This window comes from Aulonocara sp. 'chitande type north' Nkhata Bay, linkage group LG12 (genome assembly GCF_057382095.1).
Source record: "Aulonocara sp. 'chitande type north' Nkhata Bay isolate Kocher_YH1m ecotype deep benthic linkage group LG12, A_spYH_male_GT1.1, whole genome shotgun sequence".
In the NCBI taxonomy this organism is placed as follows: Eukaryota; Metazoa; Chordata; class Actinopteri; order Cichliformes; family Cichlidae; genus Aulonocara; species Aulonocara sp. 'chitande type north' Nkhata Bay.
This window is the reverse complement of record NC_141355.1, coordinates 34,220,162-34,240,950: the sequence shown is the minus strand read 5'-3', so window position 1 is coordinate 34,240,950 and position 20,789 is coordinate 34,220,162. Positions and strand designations below refer to the sequence as shown.

At 40.5% G+C, this 20,789-nt stretch overlaps 2 protein-coding genes across 34 annotated transcripts in view; both read left to right on the top strand.

Moving 5' to 3' along the window:
* The first annotated feature begins 472 nt into the window (after positions 1-472).
* Positions 473-13,188, top strand: LOC147317888 (protein transport protein Sec24C). Of its 2 annotated transcripts, XM_086315308.1 has the most exons (21): positions 473-720; positions 1,036-1,731; positions 1,825-1,883; positions 2,164-2,217; positions 2,515-2,626; positions 2,769-2,896; positions 3,030-3,165; positions 3,699-3,808; positions 3,917-4,029; positions 4,110-4,298; positions 5,182-5,278; positions 5,397-5,495; positions 5,624-5,791; positions 6,313-6,409; positions 6,489-6,637; positions 6,814-6,952; positions 7,723-7,844; positions 7,957-8,136; positions 8,864-9,061; positions 11,061-11,150; positions 11,656-13,188. In XM_086315308.1, exons 2-21 carry the CDS (start codon positions 1,083-1,085, stop codon positions 11,794-11,796), a joined length of 3,030 nt encoding a protein of 1,009 aa, XP_086171434.1. In that variant the 5' UTR covers positions 473-720; positions 1,036-1,082; the 3' UTR covers positions 11,797-13,188. The 2 variants fall into 2 exon arrangements, with proteins under 2 accessions (XP_086171434.1, XP_086171435.1); XM_086315309.1 differs by lacking the exons at positions 6,489-6,637; positions 6,814-6,952.
* A 3,850-nt stretch (positions 13,189-17,038) lies between these two features.
* The window catches only part of LOC147317887 (calcium/calmodulin-dependent protein kinase type II subunit beta-like), a 78,779-nt gene continuing 75,028 nt past the window's right edge, over positions 17,039-20,789 (top strand). For all 32 annotated transcript variants that reach the window (XM_086315305.1, XM_086315300.1, XM_086315302.1 and 29 more), the window contains exon 1: positions 17,039-17,317. In XM_086315305.1, the coding sequence (XP_086171431.1) occupies positions 17,256-17,317 (62 nt within the window). In that variant the 5' untranslated portion in view covers positions 17,039-17,255. The remainder of the gene's footprint in view (positions 17,318-20,789) is intronic.

The following is a 20,789-nucleotide window of genomic DNA, read 5'->3' as shown; positions in this document are numbered from 1 at the left end:
ACACCAAGAGTGTACAGGAGTGGTAGGAAAATTAGTCATTCAGAATGTTTGAATTTGATCAAATATAACTATAAAAGGTTCATCAAAACAGTATCTTAATTTCTCAAAAAGAAAGTACTTGGTGACAGAACTGCACTGTTCATTCTTAACAGTAACAGAGAGGCATGGTACACCCTTAGTAGGTCGCCAATCTGACACTCATTTAAGCACGTGTTTAGTATTGTAGCTTCTTGTTGGCTGACCTTATTTCATTTACCATATATGTATTTAGTTACTTTTCAGGTTTTCTGGGCATCTTCAGCTGGAAAGAATTAGCAGCTACTTTTAAATTATTTAAATAAATGTGCAATAATCTGAAATTCAGCACAGATGATATAGTATAGAAAACATTTTCATCTAGTCCCATTATATAACTCCAAATTAGTAACCGAATTAAATATGTACGTTTTGGAGGCTTTTACTGTGAAAGGACAAACGGAAACGTGAGACTTTCCAGCGTGATGACGCTTCCATTGCAGTGAGTCTCAGGTGTATAACGGGAACCGGGGATGCTGGAGCTACTATCAAACGCTTACAAAACTACTATTATTGCATTCGTGCATTCTTCTACATTTTAATATAACGTAAAGCATTTCGCTTCCGGTGTAGGGGAGGCGAAAATGAGGACGCAAATGTTCAAGTGCTGCATGCGGAGCCCGCCGTTTCCTTTGATGTCCGAGGGTATTAAGTCTTTTATAACCGAATATGAATTTGTTTCTTGAGTCATTGGTGTTTTATCTCATCGTGTTTGCTTATGTGTACTGTTACTGATCTGTTTCATGATCATTTAGATCCGGTGCTATCCGAAGGACAGCTAGCGGTTATGTAGACTCGACAGTTTCTGCTAAAATTTGCTTAAAAATCATAGAAACTGAACTCATAGCGAAAAATCTGTGTTTTTGAAAATGCAACGTATTCCAAAATCTAACCTGTGTCAGTGGAGAGCGCAGGATCACATTACAACCCTCCTGATATATTTTTCTGTTTTCTCTTTAGGTGACGCCTCCAAAACGAAATACACCTATCAGTGATGGTTATGGAGCATGATGGACGTCCCCTCAGCCAATCAGAGCCAGACACCCTGCCAGCCGTGGGCGGGTCAGAAGGACTGGTCCACAGCTTCACCTCCAAGACACCTCTTTGACCCTCTGCCCAGCTTTCAGCATCTCAACCTGAGGTCTCCTTCTGATTACACTCCTTGCTACAACCACCTCCAGATGTCCAGCTCCAGCTTCCAGAGAGACTTCACTGTATTTTCACCCAATAACAACAATCCTCATAACAGCTTGTTACATGTTAATAACACCGACCACAGTGTGCAGCCAGTCATTCCTGATGTTTCAGCCACGATTCCAGCTGCAAGCCAAGGAGGTAACATGAATGAAGACATTCGTCCTTGTGACACCCAATGGACATCACTTCATTCCCCTCACAACCCTTACCAAGCTGTAGCTCAACATTTCCAGCATCCCTACACACAGCAGGATTCAGTAAATGGACCTCAGTCACCACATCAAAATCATTTGCCCATTAGGCCTCCTTTATATGAAAACGAGAGTCTACAGTGTATACCTCAGCCTGGATTTGAGGGAGCAAATGCCAGATCATCTGCAGTATTTACTCACAATCATGCCTCGCCCACATCTCCCATCGAACAGCAGCCTCAGTGGACACTTCCAGCACACTCTGGAGGTGAGTTCATTAATATTAATCAGATGTCATGTGCTGTAGTGTGAATAAAAATAGACCACTTATTACTATTCTGTATCTCCCCTTTCTCCCCAGAAAACATAAACCAGTTTGTTCCCACTGCAGCTGCACAGGTCAAAAGCTTCACACCTCAGGTGAGGAAACATCTAATATTAAATATGCATATATATAATTCTAATAATTTATAGCAAAATAATTTCTTAGTCTTTAGAACCCCATAAATTTAAGGAAGTTGTTTATAAGTTTCTAACATTATAAGCTAACTTCTTCACATGTGTTTACTCTGCTGTAAAACTGAGGAACCTTTATTCATTAGAATCAGAAAATAGGTTGAACATCAGCTCGTGTTGACTCTGTTATCACCTGTGTGTCATCTTAGCTCTGAGAATGAGCTTTTACCTTTCCTCTCTGCAGTCTCTTAACTCTGAATCTCGTTATGGTCTGGACCCAGAGCTACTGCCTAGCGCTGTAAGTTCTTTTATCCTCTTACCTTTCTGTCTTTTCCTAACTAACTCCTGTCTGCTCCTTTAAAGTGAAGAACAATTTTCTCTTCAACTTCTCTCAGGCTTTTAGTCTGAAGGACGATGCATGTTCTCTCCCTAATATGTCTAATTTCCATTAATGTAAAGTATCGTTAACTATTTCTGCTTGTTTCTTTTGCAGCTTAGTATTTATCCTTAATTCCATGCATTTACACGTATATGTCTTTCCTCTGAAATATTAACATATTCTTGCTTCCGCCTCTTGTTTCTCTCTTGGCCTTAGGTGAAGGTGATGACGGAAGACAAGGCTGAGTGGGAGGGGAAGGTTTTTACCTCTGAGCCTTTTTCCAGTCTTCCTCCATTGGCAACTACTTCCTGTATCGTAGAGGACAGAGGTGAACACACACAAAACTGTCTGTATTCCTAAATTTATTTTATCCAGCACTCTGGTTGCAGATGGCATATTCACCAGTGCATCACCATTACTTAAAACCGGCATCCCATCTTTGATCCTCTGTGTGCTTATCTCTGTTGTAGGTAATGCAAGTCCTTTTGCCATCCGCTCCACTTCGTACTGTGTGCCCTGTGAGGGTCAGGCCGCTCTGCTTAGCTGTCTGCCGCTGGGCGCTCTGATCACCCCTCTGGTAAAACAAAGTGCTGAAGAGGTTAGTTTCTCGCTGCTCAGTTTGCTTCATATTCTGTTAAAAATGGAGATGAAGCTACAATACTGTTGCTACAATCAACTAATATGGCATTTAGATATTAGATGCATTAAATGTGTTTGTTTGTTGCCTCTAGAAGCCTCTCCCACTGTGCAAAGAGACAGAGTGTGTTGTGGGCTGTGGGGGGTGTGGAGCTTCCATGTGTCCAGCGATGGGCTGGCAGGATTGTGGTCAAAGGTTTTACTGCCCCTTCTGTGGCAAACTCAGTGAAGGTAAGATTTAACAGAGAGAAGGTAAACTCACAAATACCAAAAATACAAAAAAAATATATATTTGATTAAATTCAAATACACTAAACTTCATCTATGCAGTAGTTATGTGGTCTGTACAAACACTGAGGTCAGTCGTGTATTCCAGGGGTCAAGCTCAATAATAAAGGAGGCAGAACATTTGTAGTCATTGTCCCAAGGCTCTGGACCTTTAACTCCTTGCTTTCACTTTAAATTAAATTAAATTTGTACTGTATTTTGTTTCCTTCAATAGTTTGTTTTTTAGCAACTTTTTCTACACTGTACTGTTTATTAACAGAAAAATATTTTGTGTCTTTTTGACCTGAAGACTTTATGGATTTATGGAACGTACTTGTTTGAGTAAAAATACTTAAAATATTGGTGGAATGAAGACGAGTAAGAAGTTTAAAAGCCATTTCAGTGTATTGAACTGCTGTGGACAAACTGAGTGTAGTTTGTTGTATTTTGTTGCTTTTTGTGTAGCTGCAGTTTGTCTGTCTTCTCTTGTGTTTCAGTACCATGGCAGCACTACCAGCCTACCAATGGTGTGAACGGGGTTCGGGTCGATAAGGAGAAGAGGCCTGAACTCAGCACGGGGTCATATGAAATCCTCAATTCTCAGAAGGTTACCCATTTACAGTTTTGTTTGCACGTTGATGATCATTAGCTGCTCTTGAAAACAGGCTTTGTGAAATTTAAGTACAACTGTGACACGCTTGTCATATTGTTTCAGGGGGAAGCTGCTGCACTCCTTCTAGCCATAGATGTGTCTGTCTCAGCACTGAGAGGAGGACACTTGGAATTTGTAACACAACAAATACAAATGCTGCTTAACTCTATGAACAGGTAAAACAGTGTTCAGTAATATTCCTGTGCAATTTTGATAAATCCTGGTTTGCCTTTAAGGTTTCATCCTGTGTGTTTAGGGAGGATGGTGATGCTTTAGATGTCCGTGTTGGTTTGATGACGTATGACAGCAGGATCCACCTCTACGACCTCACTCCTGAACTGTCCCGCCCACACATGCTGGTCATCACAGAGACAGAAGACCTGCAGCTTCCTGTGAGGGAAGGACTTCTGGTGCCCCTCAAAGACTGTATCAGCAGCATCGACAGGTAACAGAGATGCTAGCAGTTTTTTCAGATGTATTTTGCCGAGTCTGTATGACTAACTGATGCAGTGGTGCTACTTTGTTCATGTCAGTGTTTCATGTTTCACTCTTTCAAGTAATATTTTATCTTTTATTGGTAGCAAAGCAGGCAATCAGCACAGGCAACCACAACGTTTGAGGTCCATGTTGATAAAAAGCTGTGGAATTTGGCACATTTGTCATGGTTACTCCCCTGATCTCATTCAGTGGCCTTGACCACTGTGGTGCCACAAATGCTGCAGTCACTATAGTGAAAACGCTGGCTGGAGACTATAGAACAGGCAAAATAATTGCAAATGTATGCAATAAACCTGCAATCGTGTTGCCTTTGAAATGATTGCTTCAAACACAGGTACCAGGTGTGCGACCATGTGGGGTCAAGCTGGCATTTACATGCAGGCTGTTTCTGATAATGCAGCAATTAACTTGACCCATCACAAACAGGTGAACTCTGTCTTATTGCCATTTTATTTCTCACCTTTCCTCGTTTACAAAAATTAAACTCACGAGCTGTTTTTATGGCTTAATAAGGTAGATAATAGCCCTATTACCCTAATAACCCTAACCCATGGTAGACATGTTTTTAGGAAAACAATGCTAGTATGCTAATTACCACAAAACCCTGGCAGGCAGGCGGTTAGGTGTCATTTACATTCAAGTTTGTTAATGCACTTACTTAGAAAGTCACCCAGGAATTTCAAATTGATACCATAAGTGCTAGGAGGCTGATTGGTAGCACTTGCAGAGCACTTGCAGGTGCCACTGTTTTTAAACTCTGATGTAAGTATAGTCTTGTCTTGATGTCTTTTATGAGTTTCACAATCTGTTTGTCTCTGTTCTTCATGCAGCGTGTTACAACTCGTTCCTCAGTTCAACACAGAAGGAACTGACTCCGGTGGAGTTCCCATGGAGCTGCCTGTCAAAGCAGGACTTGCTGTACTACAGGTTTGGCATAACTGCACTAAACTTCATCAGGCTAAATGTCACAATTAAAGGTTTTTCTTTGTGCGATGTGGCTGCATTAAATATTGATAAAATCATAACTGACTGTATTACAAACTAGGGTCTGGGTTGTCCTGGCAAGCTGCTGATCTTCCATACTACCTCTCTGATAGAGACTGGACATACAAGCTCAGGCTTCTTTGGCACCAACAAACCAAAGGTAGACTATCTCAATGCCATAAGGTGTAAACATCTGTGGGTACTAGGGTCGCAATGTAACCGTTGAACTCATCCTTGGTGAATGACCCCTCACCATATGTAAATTTCTTTCTCCTCCCCCTCCCACAGTCCATCTTTCAGCCATCAGAACAGGCCGTGTCAGTGGTCAAGGAGTGCGTCCATCAGGGATGTGGTGTTCATCTGTTTGTCCTCTCTCACCAAGATGTGGGTGGGGCTTGGCCAGGCGACATTCCATATTTGACAGGTGGAGCTCTGCACACTTACAGCCACCTCCAGGTAAATCAGCGGCTTTTCCTACTGTTTCACTGAGAATTCCACAAATGAAATGGTTAAAATCCTGGACGTTGAATAATACTGAATTAAGTGATGGTTGTAAACACTGCAACATCAAACATGGCATATTTATAACCATGAAGGTTGCCACATGGGAGACACAGTAACTAAAAATGACACTACACTAAAGTCCAGCTCAATTTAAAGCCTACAGCCTGCAGTTAGTTATCCTAATGGGGTGACAAATTACATTCTGCTTCACTATTACAAATCCTGTTTAAAATGTGTGTAAATACATGTGACAAATGGTGCTTTTTAAACCAAGAATAAAAACAGGAGGTCTAGATTCTTACATCAGCAGACAAGCAGATGGAACTAGAAAAAAGGCATCCAGAGAAAATTAAAGAGGCCATCAGATTTATCAGTACTGCAGGAGGTCTTTTATCTGTATCTGTATAATGACGATTTGGAAAATGTTTTGTGAGGTCTGGTTGTAAACTGGTATTTTTTTATATGCTCCACAGGGAGAATTGGACAGAGAGCGTTTCAGCACTGATCTAAAGAGGACTGTAGAGACACACACAGGCTACAAGGCTGAGCTCAGGATATTTGTCAGCAAAGGTGAGATTTATTTCTTAGTTAAGATTTTGCAGGGAGTGCTCTGCAGAAATGCTTCCATTACTTGTACGCGTCTCACTAGATTTACGCGTGTCCGGCTGTTACGGGCTGTTTGTTCCTGGTTCTAACCCTGGACGTGTCACTTTGGCCACCCTCGATACGTGGACCACACTGGCTGTGGAGCTCGCACACACCAGAGCTCTGGATGAGACGAGGGGCGTAGCCATACAGGTGGGTCTGTCATTTAAATCCATTATAGTGACAATTTTAAAGCTTTTTTGCTGATGTAGTTTACAAATAAGGTGATATCGATGTATCGATGAAACGGTAACTGCACATACTGGGAACCAGTTTACATGTTAGCTGTACACTAAACCTGTTTTTTTCCCTTTTGTCCTGTGTGTCAGGTTGTTTTATCTTACACCCTCCAGACAGGAGACCGGAGGACCAGGGTTCACACTCTGACCCTGCGGTGCTCACGTCAGCTACAGGACACCTTTCGTCACTACCAGGCCCAAACACTACTCACCTTCTATTGCAAGAAGAGTAAGGAGTTTGCACTGTTCACGGGTAGACTATTAGAGCTGTCTTTGATCTTTTCTAACTTTATAACAATATAAATTATATTGTGTGACAAAATCTGCCTACACACAAGTTAAAGGAAGGAGTCCTGCTGGGATTTCAGCTCTACTTTCATGTAATATGAAGACTCAGAGAGCTGCAGCCTTCTGTCACTCGATAAACAGAACAGGAGCAGAGAGCAACACCAAGGAAACGAAAGTCAGATTAAACAGCTTTCTGCTTTTTAAGACGAATAAATAACTAAATCCTTAAAGTGAACAAATATTCAAATACTAAAATATTTAGGTGAGTCAATCCTAAACATAATGAAAATTGCATGAAAACCTGAAATTAATCAATATACAATTATCTGCGCTCAATAATCTGTAATATTTTTTAATATTATTATTAATAAAAATATGACGTCATTAAAACCACCTATCTCGTGCTATTAATCATCTGTTTACCAGTTTTATTTGGGGGTTTTTGTAAGTCTGTGCAATAGTAAGTTTATCTCTTTAAAAGCTTATAGATGCAGCTTTACAGTCTCTCATGTGGCATCTTGGTAAAATTATTCACTCGCCCCTGTAAAGTGACGGCATTTACACTGAGGTCTGAATGAAGCTTGATGTAAAGATTCTGAGGTATTGATGTTGTCTTCTCTTCTTTTAATAAAGGCACCAACATCCTCATAAATATTAACATCTGAAGCTACCAAATGATATTCAAATGATGCCTTCGTTCTGTCTGGTCAGTGTACTGTGCAGTACAGGAGCGCCCCCTGCAGGAGCTGAGGGAGGAGCTGCAGACGGAGGTTACGGAAGCGCTGGCGTCCTATCGAAAACACTGCTGCTCTGCTTCAGTGTCCGCGGGGCAGGTGAGAACATTGCGTACACATGTCCCGCTTTTTATGGTTTTATTATATTGCACATAGTTGAATTGTTTTGAATCTTGCTGACCATACGTACTGCACTGTGTGCGTCCTGTAGCTGGTTCTTCCTCAGTATCTGCGAGCTCTTCCTGTTTACATCAACAGCCTGAGGAAGAGTGAAGTGCTGCTGCCAGGCTTGAGGAGCTCCATCCATCAGCGCCTGCAGCAGCGCTGCCAGGTGCTGCGCATGGACACCTGCAGCACTGCCACACACTTCTACCCTCTGCTGCTGCCTCTGGTCAGTGCCATCAACACATGGGAGTTTGTCTTACATGTCTTTATTCTGTTAAATAAAGGTGTTCTTGATCAGAGTGACGCTAATATGTCAGGATAAAGGTGTGATAAAGTAACTTCAAAATAGTGTCAGATGCTCATTTGGATGAAGCAGAGAGAAATGGTTAGAATTTATGCTCACATGTCGTGATGAGATATTCTAAAAGCAAGAAGAATTTATTCTTATGGTACAATAAGTGTCACTAGCTGTATTAAAAATTACTTTATTTATTTTTAATTGTATCATTACCGTGATTTTTAAATTTACATATATATTTAAATGCAGTGAGGTTTCAGCAGAAAAACTGTCTGCACAGTTTAGTTTTTCATTCATAAAACGAAAGGAGAAAGAGAAAGGATTGATTTCCTGTTACATGTAGCAAACTATTCTCTATTTTAAGAACAGAGTGCAGTCACAGCCCGGCAGCACAGGCCACGGTGCTGATGAGTCATTGACAAACTAGTATTTCTCCAGCCCTGCATTAGTGGTGAACTGTGACCTCTTTTTTCATTGAACAAGTCAGCATAGAGATTGCGCTTAAAATAGCAACGCTATGTATTTAGTAAGTGATTGCTCCTTTAAATAGTCACCATTAGCTTAGCCTTTGCACCATTGGACAGTTCCACTTGTGCCATTTTGAGCTTTGAAGACTTTTACTAAATTCAGCTTTTCACTCCTCCGTCACCTGCAGCCTTTATCAACTGACAGCTCCAACCTTCCAAAACCAGAGGAGGCACTGCGCTGCTCTGCAGCTAGCCTGGAGCCCAGAGGTCTTTATTTGGTTCATACACCCCTCACGCTGCTGCTATGGGTGGGCACCCAAGTCCCAGCATGCACACTGGTTGAGCTCTTCAACACCAGCTGTTTTTCATCCCTGCCCTCTGGAGAGGTGAGGATTGAGGAAAGATATGGATGCATAGAAGAGATTATGTCAGATTTTAGTGGTATTTAAATTTTCTTTCTTTATGATGATAAATATAGTTATTACTTTATTGTAAATAAACTGTGATCACTATAATAACTGATTTACAGAGCAGAGCTTTGTTATTTTGATGGAAAGGGTCACAGAAGTCTACCATAATGTAATTTCTGCTCTCATTTTTGATGTACTCATTAAAATGAGTCATATTTAATAACATTACATTTTCAAAAACAACTTCATTACAATAACATATACACAGAAAACACTATGCATTTATGAGGGCATGGAGATAAAAGATAAGAGGCACACCGTACGGTCGCTTCCCACGTCAACACCACATGAATCGGATGAATGATTTATTTTCTGCAGTTACAGCAGAGACTAAAGCGCTGCAGTCGTCGTGCATAAACAGGCAAACATGAACTAAAGGGACTGAAGCTGGCTGCTTATTTGAGTGAAATTAAATGTATCAAGGGAGGTTGCTGCAGAGGCAATGCTTTTTCAGTTTTACATCTTCACTGTTTTATTTCATTCTGACCGCTGAACCCTCGCTCTGCTGCCCCCCTGGACACTAAAATTACCGTCAACATTTCAGCTAGTTTTATAGTCGGGCAATATTTCTCCCATGGAGGTGATCACAAGTCAAAAACCTCTGAGCATGCAGCTTTCTAATCCTGCAACCACCTCACAGAGAGTGAAGAATGGGGTATCTGTTATAAGAGCGCAGAGAAGATGAATAGACATGCACACCGTGTGGTCACTTACTGGTGGAGCAGCACATAAAGCAGAGATTTTTTAGCCCATTGTGACCATGGAGGCCATTAAAGCAAAGCAGCCATCGTGTTAAAAAATAAACTAAATGCACTTAAACTGGAAGCTCGTCTGATCATCAGAGATTACTCCAGAAACAAATGCCATTCAGTGTAACATGAATGCTTGTCTAACCAGAGCTCACAGCATAATCATCTGGGTTGGGATGCACGCTCAATAATCCGAGTAAAACCCAGGAAAGTTGATTCTGTTTATCTGCAGCGCTTTCACTCATCCGAGTGACTTCTTCAGTCTCAGCTGACTGCAGGTTTCACAGTCTTTTAAACAGTACAGCTGCATAACAACCGAGACTATCACCACTGACTAACAATGAGCCATGAGCTCAGTCTCTTTAAACGTATACTTTCCCGTCAATTCAGAGTTATCGAATCACATGACAGAGAAAACAAGTCAAAAAAACTCCACACAGAAGGGCCCAGCTGTAACGTTAAATGTATGATTTAGCGTCTTTTCTGATAATTGAACTTGTCTGGACTCCACCAAAGAACCACCTAAGTTTCCTGATCCTGCGAGCTCGTTTCTTCTGGAGGAAATCCTGAAGCATGAGCGTCGTCCACACCAAGGTGCAGCTGCTTCACTCTATAAAACTTAGTGGCCACAGATGCACTCCAGGACCTTGAGGGAGGATTCAGCAGTGTCATGTTGGATGTTAGGAGTAAGATAGACCACTGATGCTGCGAGCACTGTTTCTGACAGTCCTGCTTGTTTATTTAGAGGTGCACTAGCTCACCATCAGTGTTAGTGAGCCTTTTGGTCATATTTCAACATTCAGCCAGTTTGCATGACTGAATTAACAAACAGTAAGGCCATCATTCTGTAATCATTTTAATATGTGTGTGTGGGGGAGGGAGTTTAACTGTCCTACTCTGTTGAGTCAGTAGATGTTAGTCAAAAGTGGCCAGAGTAAAAAAACAAAACACAAAAGCCCATAAAACTGTTAAATCTCAGCTCTTTTAGTAAAAAAAAAGATGTTAAGTACATAAAGTGATGATTGCTTTTGTTTGTAACAAAGTGCTATAAAAACACACCTATGAAAATGTCATCCACAAAGCAGTTTATGTGGAATGAGAAGTTCTTTTAAAAAATATATTTTTCAGGTGTTTCTTTTTAATTTTTGTTCCGTTTTTTCCCCCAGACCAAGCTGCCAGTTCTGGAAAACCATCTGTCCATCAGTATCCGATCCCTGATCAACACACTGAACTCAGGGGCATCGTGCACCCGCAAGGTGAGCGGCTGTGTCAACTGCAGCTGAAGGCTGAGTTTATTTGTTTAGACAGCATCACCCCAGTATGATGACCTTATGTTACACATCTGCTGTCATCTCAGCGAGTTCAGTCCACATCTGTTCCCAGCTCTCATTTGAGCTATAAACCTGCACGCTGAGATACACTGCTTCTTTCAGGAATGGTGATGCTGTTTTGTACAGAATCAGTCAGGCAACAGTTTTGTAGAGGCTTATTTATTATCTGGAACATAAACTCCTCTGGAGAAGGTGAGTTATGTATCAGCTGCAAGCTGAAATCTTGCAAGAAAGTTTCCCTGCAGAGCCCGATGCCTTCTTCACAGCAGCACCCTGTGATTTCAGGTCATAGACACAGACGGGGTTAGCTGCAGAAACTCGTGTTTTGAGTCTTGGTGTGTATATGTAATGCAGCTGTGTACAGATTAGCACGACTTAAGACCGGAGACGCTTTCGAAAGCGTAACCTCCTGCGTATCGTTCTTTTTCAGCTGTGGGTGGTAAAGCAGGGCGACAGTTGCGAGGAGGCCCTGCAGCGTCACCTTGTGGAAGACAAGAGCCCCAATGGAGGCGCGTCCTACGCAGACTTCCTCTACCATCTCCACGTCAACTCTGTCCGCCTGCTGCAGTGACACACACACACACATATTTACAGATGTGGATACAACGTCTTTAACACAAGACGAAACCACAGAGTATCCACCTCAAACAACAACCACAGGAGGAACAAAGCTCTCATACAGTAATGTAATCGAGTAATGAGGAAAGTCTATAGTCAGATATATAAGGAATGCATGGAGACATTTCAAATGATGCAATATTTGATCTGTTGAAGGACTGCTGTGATATTATTTATGTTTGTGTGACTTCTTTTGTTTTGAGTGGACTGTTCATTTATTCCTCTATCGTGGAAAGTCTCTAATCTTTGCCTGAGATTTTTGTGTACGTGTGTCTCAGTGTGTGTGCGATGCCCAGAATGTGTTTCTGTGTGAGAAATATGTCCAATAAATAAATGAACTCAGTCAAGAAGGGAAGTTTCAGGTGTCATCTTGCAGCAGCAGATTCATTTGTGGCCAAAGGGGCAACTGTCTAATGAGTCCACGTGGCTGATAACATTAATTCACAGCAATTATGTTGCTACAAGCAACACTCAAGCATGTTGCTGAAGCATGGGCGAGGGGCTGCGGGGGGCACGTGTAGTTTGACACACTCTGTGAGGTTGTAGTTGAGCCCTGGGTGCTTTGAGCTAAATGCCAACAATTGCTCATTGGCTCTCAACAGAAAATATGTAAAAAAAAAAAAAATGTTTCAGGTTTCTTTCATAAAGTGCATTGGACCAACAAACCATGGTGGTGCTACTGCAAAGAATACGAGAACAACGGAGTTTTCTCAGAAAACAGCAAATATAAACCTTGTGATTTGGGTGAAACTACACAGTGTCATAGAATTACTGACGGTATTGTCTTCGTATATTTTGGGAACTGTAAATTTACCTCGTCCACGAGTCATTCTTTGAAATATCTGAGATTACTTATTTCAGACCAACACCTCTTGTGATCTCTTCTTGTGAAGAAAGGTTTTATTGACAGAAGTGCTTAAGTAGAAAGGTGCTTATTTTTAAATAACCTATGAAGATTTGATCTCATAACGACAGAGTTTAAAAGGTCAGTGCTGTAATAATATTTGTCCTGCAGCGAATGGTTTCTTTCAGAGGTAATCTGATTACCAGCAGCCATCTGGGCCTGCATCAAACTCTGTCTCATTCTTAGTCCTCGTGTCTCTGATCTCACAGCTTTTATTTTTAGATCTTGTTACCTTCTTATCCTCCCAGATTCTCACGATTAATCACAGTTATTTTTTTGTGTGCATTTCTCTGAAGAGTATTTGTTTCTGTTCTAGCCCATTTCAGGCTTTGCCGGCCAATTTCACAATGTCCTCTGTCCAGGTCTTGAGTCCAGCTCATTAAGAAAAGACGCAGATAGAACATTCAACATTCATTATTAGTCAGCGTGTCCTTCCAAGAAATCTGCTAACTGCTGAGTTGATGTCTGTAGTTTTTATTGGCAGTGTGTAGGCTTTTCACGCATTTTGGGTAGAGCTCAGATCAGTGAAACCATTTTCACTAAAGAGGATGTGGACCTCAGGAGTAGAGGTTAAACTGCAACCAGTCATTGTCCAACACTATCTGAAATGAAACTTGACTTCTTGGGAGAGTCCAGACGGTGATGAGGGACAAAAGCTGTGGATAATCTGAATCCTCACAAATAAGTAAAATAAACAAAATTTAAAATAAAAACAATGTGGTAAAGAAGGTATTCAGATCCTTTACCTAAGTTAAAGTGCCAAAACTGCGCTTTAGAAATAAGCTATGAAATATATACTGAGGTAGAACACTTTAGTAAAAGTACTTTTACATACGCTTAACATTAAAGTAGCCAGTACTAAATACAGTTTTGCACTTTTTCATACTTAATGAGTTTTTATTATATTTCCTGCACAGCTGTGTCCATTACTTGACACATATTTGTTGTTTTGAGGAAGTCACGAAGATGCTGATGTAACTCTTCCTCAAACTTGAAGAGAAAACTTTTATTTACTGCACACATAGCGGCACGTTTTGACAGCAGAAACAAGCTCTCTCATATTTGCCCCTATTTGGAAATACGCACCAAGCTGGCGGGAGGTGTGTTCGATTACGTTGTCGCGCTTGCCGTTGGACTGTTTGTCCACCAGAGAGCGACAAAGAGTCGAAGCTCCGCTGCCGCTCAGGAAGCCGCGAACCAACTCAAGTTGACTGCGTCAATTTAGCCGAGCTGATCAGCACGAGACCGGAAATTCATTATTGCTGTTTTCATAATAGAATCCAACATCGTTTCTTAGACGAAAATAAAGACGGATGCACTCATTTGGATAAGATAGGTGAACTATGACATTTAATTACTAATCTTCACAAAGGTGCATGAATAAAATTATTAGATTTAAGGATAAATTATATGCTACCCAGCTCTGTTTTCTGTCACTTTGCATGCAGCTAAAAAATAGTCCTGATGTGGTGGCATGACCAAAGCGATGGTGAGAGGAGTGGTTTATGCACACACGTCGATATAGAGACTATACTGAGCGCCTCCAAATATTAATGAATGACAATACAAAATAATACCAAATACAAAATTTCTAACTTATTTTTTTTTAGATAAAGAATGAGGAAATGTAGGCTGTGCATCATCTTCAAGTATTTCAAAGATTGAACATCACATATTCAAATTGCTCCAAATACACACTTAAATGCATGCAGAGAGAATATAGCTGTATTGCTGATTTTAACCACCAGGAGCATTACAACCCCAAGATAATCTTTGCTGTCAGGACTTAGTATCAAAATATATAGTCAGTACTCTTTTCTGATTTTCAGTAAAAAAAAAAAAAGGAAACAGTGACGATAACGTTATGGTATTACAACTTTTATCATATTATATAATGGTATTATTTTCTAAAGGCAAATTTGCATTTTCTCTTATTTTCTCACTATAATGCACATTTTTTCAAAAAGCCTCAAAATTATTTTTTGTAAGTAATGAATTTCTGATCAGTTCTTCCTGCTGGAAAAGGGTCCATGTGGTTATATAGCCTAGCCCTTAGCCAGGCTTATCCCACTTTTCGGGTGAGCTTTAATATTTTAGGTGAACCAGTCAATAGTCAGTAGCAATGTTTAAAAATCAAATAACTCTGGGCACTCTTCTTTTTCAAATAGCTAAAATGCTTTTATTCTCATAAGACTGTAAAATAACATGAAAAAAAATAATTTCAGCATACAATCCATTTCATGGAAACAATGGCTGTTTGCTAGTGATATTTTCCATTTGTGCTTTTCCACCGACTGGAATCTTCCACTTGTGGTAATATACCAATAGGAATCATCAGCTTGGAAAATGTGTAGGAATCAAAAAATATGTTAACTTCTAAAAAGCTTTTAGCTGATTGAAAATGCTGCTGAAAGAGTGCTAACAAACACTGGAAAGAGAAGTCATGGTTCTCCCAATATTAGCTTCTCTTCATTTTCTCCCTTTTAAATCCTTTTTTTCCACATCGTGCCAATTTATGCTAACAGTGCTCTTTGCTCTTGCACTGCAGACTTACATGTGGCTCCTAGAGTTTCCAAAAATAGAACAGAAGACAGAGCCTTCACCTCTCCTCTGGATCCAGCTCCCAGTTTGGGCTCGGGAAAAAGACAGACCGTCTCTATTTTTAAGATTAGACCTTTTTTTTTCTATATAACCTTATTAGAGGTGAACCAGGTTAGTGTAAAACATCCTTTAATTTTTCTTTCCTGTCTCTTTGCTATTCTACTTTATATTCTTTCCCCCCTCGCCCTCAGCTGGTTACATATATGGGTGCTGAACACGGTTCTCTGTTGGCATTATATTGACAGACAGCTAAGGATAGTTTGATCGCCTGCAGAGAGCATTTGTTGCCAGATGGAGGCTGTGTCCAAAGTATATGGTACAACTGGTCTTGCTGTCTCTCTTGTTCTGTTGTTGGTCCATCAGCCACAGAAACTGATTGTTAAAACAATGGATTACTGTATTTTTTTTGTCTATCTTTGATGTTTTTTCATGTTTCTTCCAATCACGGAGGACTCTGGAATGGGGGAAAACCTGATTCCTCTCCCTGCTCTGGTTCCACCTTTCAACAAATAAGTATTCAGACTACAAACACCACTACACACTGTTGTGTTTTCAGAGAACTGCATGGGAGTATGTTGGAAAAATACCTACTCAAACAGACACAACCACAAAACGATACCCCTTCCTGACTCTTCGGTCCGTCCGAAGGAGTCTTCCTGTTAAAAGGGAGTTCTTCCTGCACACCAGGAAGAACTGTAGTATTTTAGGGTCTTCATAAATAATATTATGAACAGCATTAACATAAACAATTTAATTGTTTCTGTGGTACTGGTGACATAACCACCTGAGCCCTATGGTCCTGTTTTGGATGCATGGGATGCAACAGGTCTATGCAGAGCAGAATGATGAGGTGTATAAGGTGCAGAAAACCCAAATGTAATGTTCTCCTCTGAGGGTGAAGGGACACAGGAAGTAGCAGTAGAGCATTTTTTCCCTTTATAGACAGGTTAGCAGTGAAGACTAGACAGGGAACAGAGTAAGAGACACAGCAAAGAACTGGGGTCAAACTTCAACCTTGTTTTAACTATAGGACATATGAGTACCTGCTCAACCAGTGAGCTAAACTGGTGCCCAAATATGGGACATTTAAAATCTCTGCCAGACTGCTTCCAAACAGCAGCAGAGACAAAAAAAACCCCAAAACAAAACATTGTGACACTGTAGCCAAAGTGCTTGCTCACAGGGGGTCATATGATTGTTGGGTTTTTCTCTGTATGTATTATTGTAGGGTCTACCTTACAATATAAAGCTCCTTGCGGCTATTGTTGTTGTGATTTGGCGCTGTATAAATAAAACTGAATTGAACTGAATTGAATCCTGGAAACATTCTTTCTCAAATAATTTTTAATGGAAATATAGCTGAGTATAATATCATTTAACTCATGCAAATACTCCAGTCAGTTTGTTCTTACCATTGCATGAACTGGCATCTTGTTTAAAAAATGTATATAAAACCAACTTTATGCACTTAGTTGGCTGGTCAGGGAAAAAATGCTAAGGCAGTGCTTAGGCTAAATAAATGGCCGTTTAATAGAAAACCAAAGGTTGCAACTTTTTCTTTTTTGAACGTAGACAATGTCAAAGCTTTTATTGTGAAAATCGCAAAAGGAAGTGGCATGTCGTAGCTCAACTGGCTTGTTTATAGGAGCGCAGAGCGCGGTAGCTGTCAGATAGTGCAGAGAGAGGGAGGGAGAGAGAAAGAGAGATAGAGTGAACACCCACCCAGGCTTCCTCGGCTCTTTATATCAAACCCTCCGTCACTCGGCGCCTCCTAAAAGGCACTTCTCCGCTCCACCGGCCGTCTCGCTGTTGGGCGGACCTGCACTTTTTTTACGCACATTCAGCCCGAACTAACCGCGAATCTTCGGAGTTCATTAACAAGAAGAAGCGAGAGACAGGGGAGAGACATGGCCACGACAACCTGTACGCGATTCACAGATGAATATCAGCTGTACGAGGAGCTGGGGAAGTGAGTATCTGTCGCTGTTTCTCTGTCAAAATTGACGTATTTATTATTTTAGTTGTGCATGTTTGCGGTACAGCTGTCTGCTAGAAAGTGTAGTGTAGTTGAAATGTAGGAGGAGGGCAGGTTTCCAGGCAGTGCAGAGCTGAGCGAGTCTGCAGGCCAGCAGTGTTGAGCGTGTGCGCGCTCTGATGGTGCGCGTGTGTGTGCGCCTTTTCGGGGATGACAGCTCTCAAAGTACACCCCCCCTCTCTCTGTTTAAGCTCACCAAGTGTTTTGTTTGTTTCCTGATCATCACGAGAAACGGACGTCAGAGGCAACAATATTTGCAAAAACGTTGCAACGTTTTTGACGAGTTCGCTCGTTTCACGGTGAAACACGGAGAAACGTGGGGTGTCAGCAGAGTCCTGTGGTGTAACCATTTGAACCACAGATGAAAAGAAGACATCTGCGGTTTATGGAAAGTGCAGTTGCACGCTTTTTTTTTCTTTTTTGAAGACGGAGAGTCGAAGTTTACAGAGAAAAACTAAGGGTTTCACATATGACAGTTGCGGGTATGACCAAATATCAAATTCCTGTCTTCTGCAAAGCTATGCAATAAATATCCGATCAGAAAACCCTTTAAGACTGCATCTCGATTGACCATTTTGTCCGGTTTTATTGCATTGGTTTGAAGTGTGTGTGCTTTACTAACCTTTATATGAACAAACAGCCTTTTTTCCCTAGAAGACATTTTTTTTGCAGCACTATGGTGGCAGATTACACCAGCTAAGATATTCTGCAGTGCAGCAGCAAGCAAAAAAAAAAAAAAAATACTGTAGGAAAAAACAATCATATGGCAGTGCATATGCAAAATATATTCTAGGTACTATTGTTGTTGTGGAAAGTTTTGATACCATAGGGAATTAAAAGTACTAAATACGGAAACTGAACTCATATTGTTTCATTATTTGTGTAACTAAATACTTCTGTGTATAATAACAGATGGAGGGAAGGGAATAGGTATGTAATATGTCTGAACCTAATCTTTGAACATGACACACGGTGTGTAGTGTGTAGCCCTTAAAAGGGCTGGGCAGTTCATTAAATGTTATTTTAAGTTATGGTTGTGGTGTCCCGTAATTATAAAAAACAAATTATTCGTGATTTTAAAAAAAAATACAAATTAATTGTTTTGCATCGATGCTCTAATTTTCTAGTCATTTAATGACCCAACACACACTTTCCTGTCCAGCAGTGGCTGTTGCTTCTTCCCAGAAGCATGTTTAGTTTAGTTGTTATGTATCAATTTTGTTATATTTTCGTATTTAATTGGAATTCTACACACCAGCCACTTTGTTAGGTACACTTGTTCACCTGCCCAAATGTTTAATCAGCCAATCACATGGCAGCTACTTGAATTACGCTTGAAGTTGAAACTGGGCATAGTCACCTCTAGGGTTTACAGAAGATGGTCCGAATAAGAGAAAATATCTAGTGAACGGGATTCCTCTGGATGAAAATGCTTTGTTGATGCCTGAGGGCAGAAGAGAATGAACAAGTGCTTTTGAGTTGACAGAAAGGCTACAGCAACTCAAATGACCGCTTGTTACAACCTCTGAACCTTGGAACGCACAACATGTTGGACTTGAAGTAGATGGGCAGACACAGAGTTCCAGTCTAACCAGCTAAGAAGAGGAAACTGAGGCTACAGTTCACAACTGACTGGAAAACTTCTGGCTGGTCTGATGAGTCTCAGTTTCTCTTGTAACATTCAGACGTTAGGTTTAGAATTTGGTGTAAACAACATGGAAGCATGGATCCATCCCGACTCATATTAACAGTTCAGTAATTGTGTAATGGAGCAGGGGCATATTTTCTTGGCATACTCTGGGCACCTTAGTACCATCTGAGCATCCTTTAAATGCCACAGGCTATCTGAGTATTGTTGCTGACCACTTCCACCACTCTGGGACCACAGTGTACCCATCTTCTGACAGCTGCTTCCAGCAGGATGGTGCACCATGTCAGTGCAGCTCAGATAATTTCAAACTGCTTTCTTGAATGTGACGATGAGCTGAGTGTGGTCAAATGGCCTCCACAGCCACCAGATCAGAATCCAAGATAGCTCCATTGGGATGTGGTGGAGCGGGGGATTTGCATCATTGATGTCCACCTGTGATGCCACCGTGACCAAAATATCTGAGGACTGTTTCCACCACCTTGTCTAATCTATGCCACCAAGAATTAAGGCAGTTCTGAAGGCTGAAGGGATTCAATTTGGTTAATCAGTACTCATTTTAAATAATCACAATTTAATCACGATGATTATGAGAGATAAAAAAAATTAATATAGAGGCAAACAAAACTTTTGGTGATTTCATTACAGTAGGTGATCTACACTTGGCACGGGGCAAAGGAGTAAAGGGGACAATTTCAAATCATCCTTCTGTGTCTATTGTTTACTTTGTTGCTGCAGCCCGTCATGCATCTTGTACTGGCATTATTTGATTATCATTCATATCACTCGTTATGTACTGCTAGCTTGATTTGCCTAATGCTGTTTATTCAGCCACCACAGTGATGACAACTTCAATGAGAACACAGAAACAGCCAAGTTATCTGGAGTGAAGTGCAGTTAATGTTGTGTTAGCTTTGTGGCTCTGACAGAATAGAAACAAAACTGCATTTCTTTCATTTAAGTGGTGCTGACAGATTTATTTAATTTACTACAGCAGCATTTCTTTATGATGTTGAAAAATTGAGATGTGCTGTTGAAATTGCACTTCGTTTTCTTATGTTAAGATCTCTCAGTGAATAAATGTTTAGTTAATCTTCTTTACACAGACAGAAAGGGGAGTTTCACTGGTCTGGCCCACTTACGATCAAAGTGGGCTGTATGTGGCCCTCGATGTAAAATGAGTTTGACGTCCCTGCTCTAATGTAATCCACCTCCGTGTTCCAAAGATTATATAATGAAAGATATTTTTCTTTAAGTTTTATTAGCTGTTGCATGATGATGTATAAACATGGAAATCGTGTTTTTCTTGGACTTTGTTGGCTTGAATCTTTAATCTATTTAAAAACAATGGAAAACGAGCCATGTTAAAGTATTCTTTTAATCTATTACGTGTTGTCCTAGATTTATATTATTTACAGGCCTGTGGAAAGATAGCATGATTATTCATAGGTGCGGAGAGACTTTTTAAACATGACGGCATAGTACTATTTTGTACATTTGGAGTGTTAACAGGTGTTTGTGACAGCTCATTTGATGTCTCTCTTCAAAGGCTGGTAAAATACGCACCTAATATGCAAATATGTCAAGAAAAAGTCAAGATTCATTGAAGGATTAATAAAAGGAACTGAAAAGATGCGTCACTAGAAGCCTTTGATTTTGAATATTTACATTCAGTCCTTGCTAACTTAACTGCCATTTTTTTGAGCCAGTTTTATCTGTGATTGATAATGAGAAACAGAAAGTTAGATAAAAAGCATA

Excerpts from the sequence above, each read along its gene's own strand:
- LOC147317888 (XM_086315308.1), top strand. The coding sequence starts at position 1,083 with ATGATGGACGTCCCCTCAGCCAATCAGAGCCAGACACCCTGCCAGCCG. Across the intron at positions 4,299-5,181 it reads TGTATCAGCAGCATCGACAG|CGTGTTACAACTCGTTCCTC; the intron begins GTAACAGAGATG and ends TTCTTCATGCAG. Across the intron at positions 6,953-7,722 it reads CACCTTCTATTGCAAGAAGA|TGTACTGTGCAGTACAGGAG; the intron begins GTAAGGAGTTTG and ends CTGTCTGGTCAG.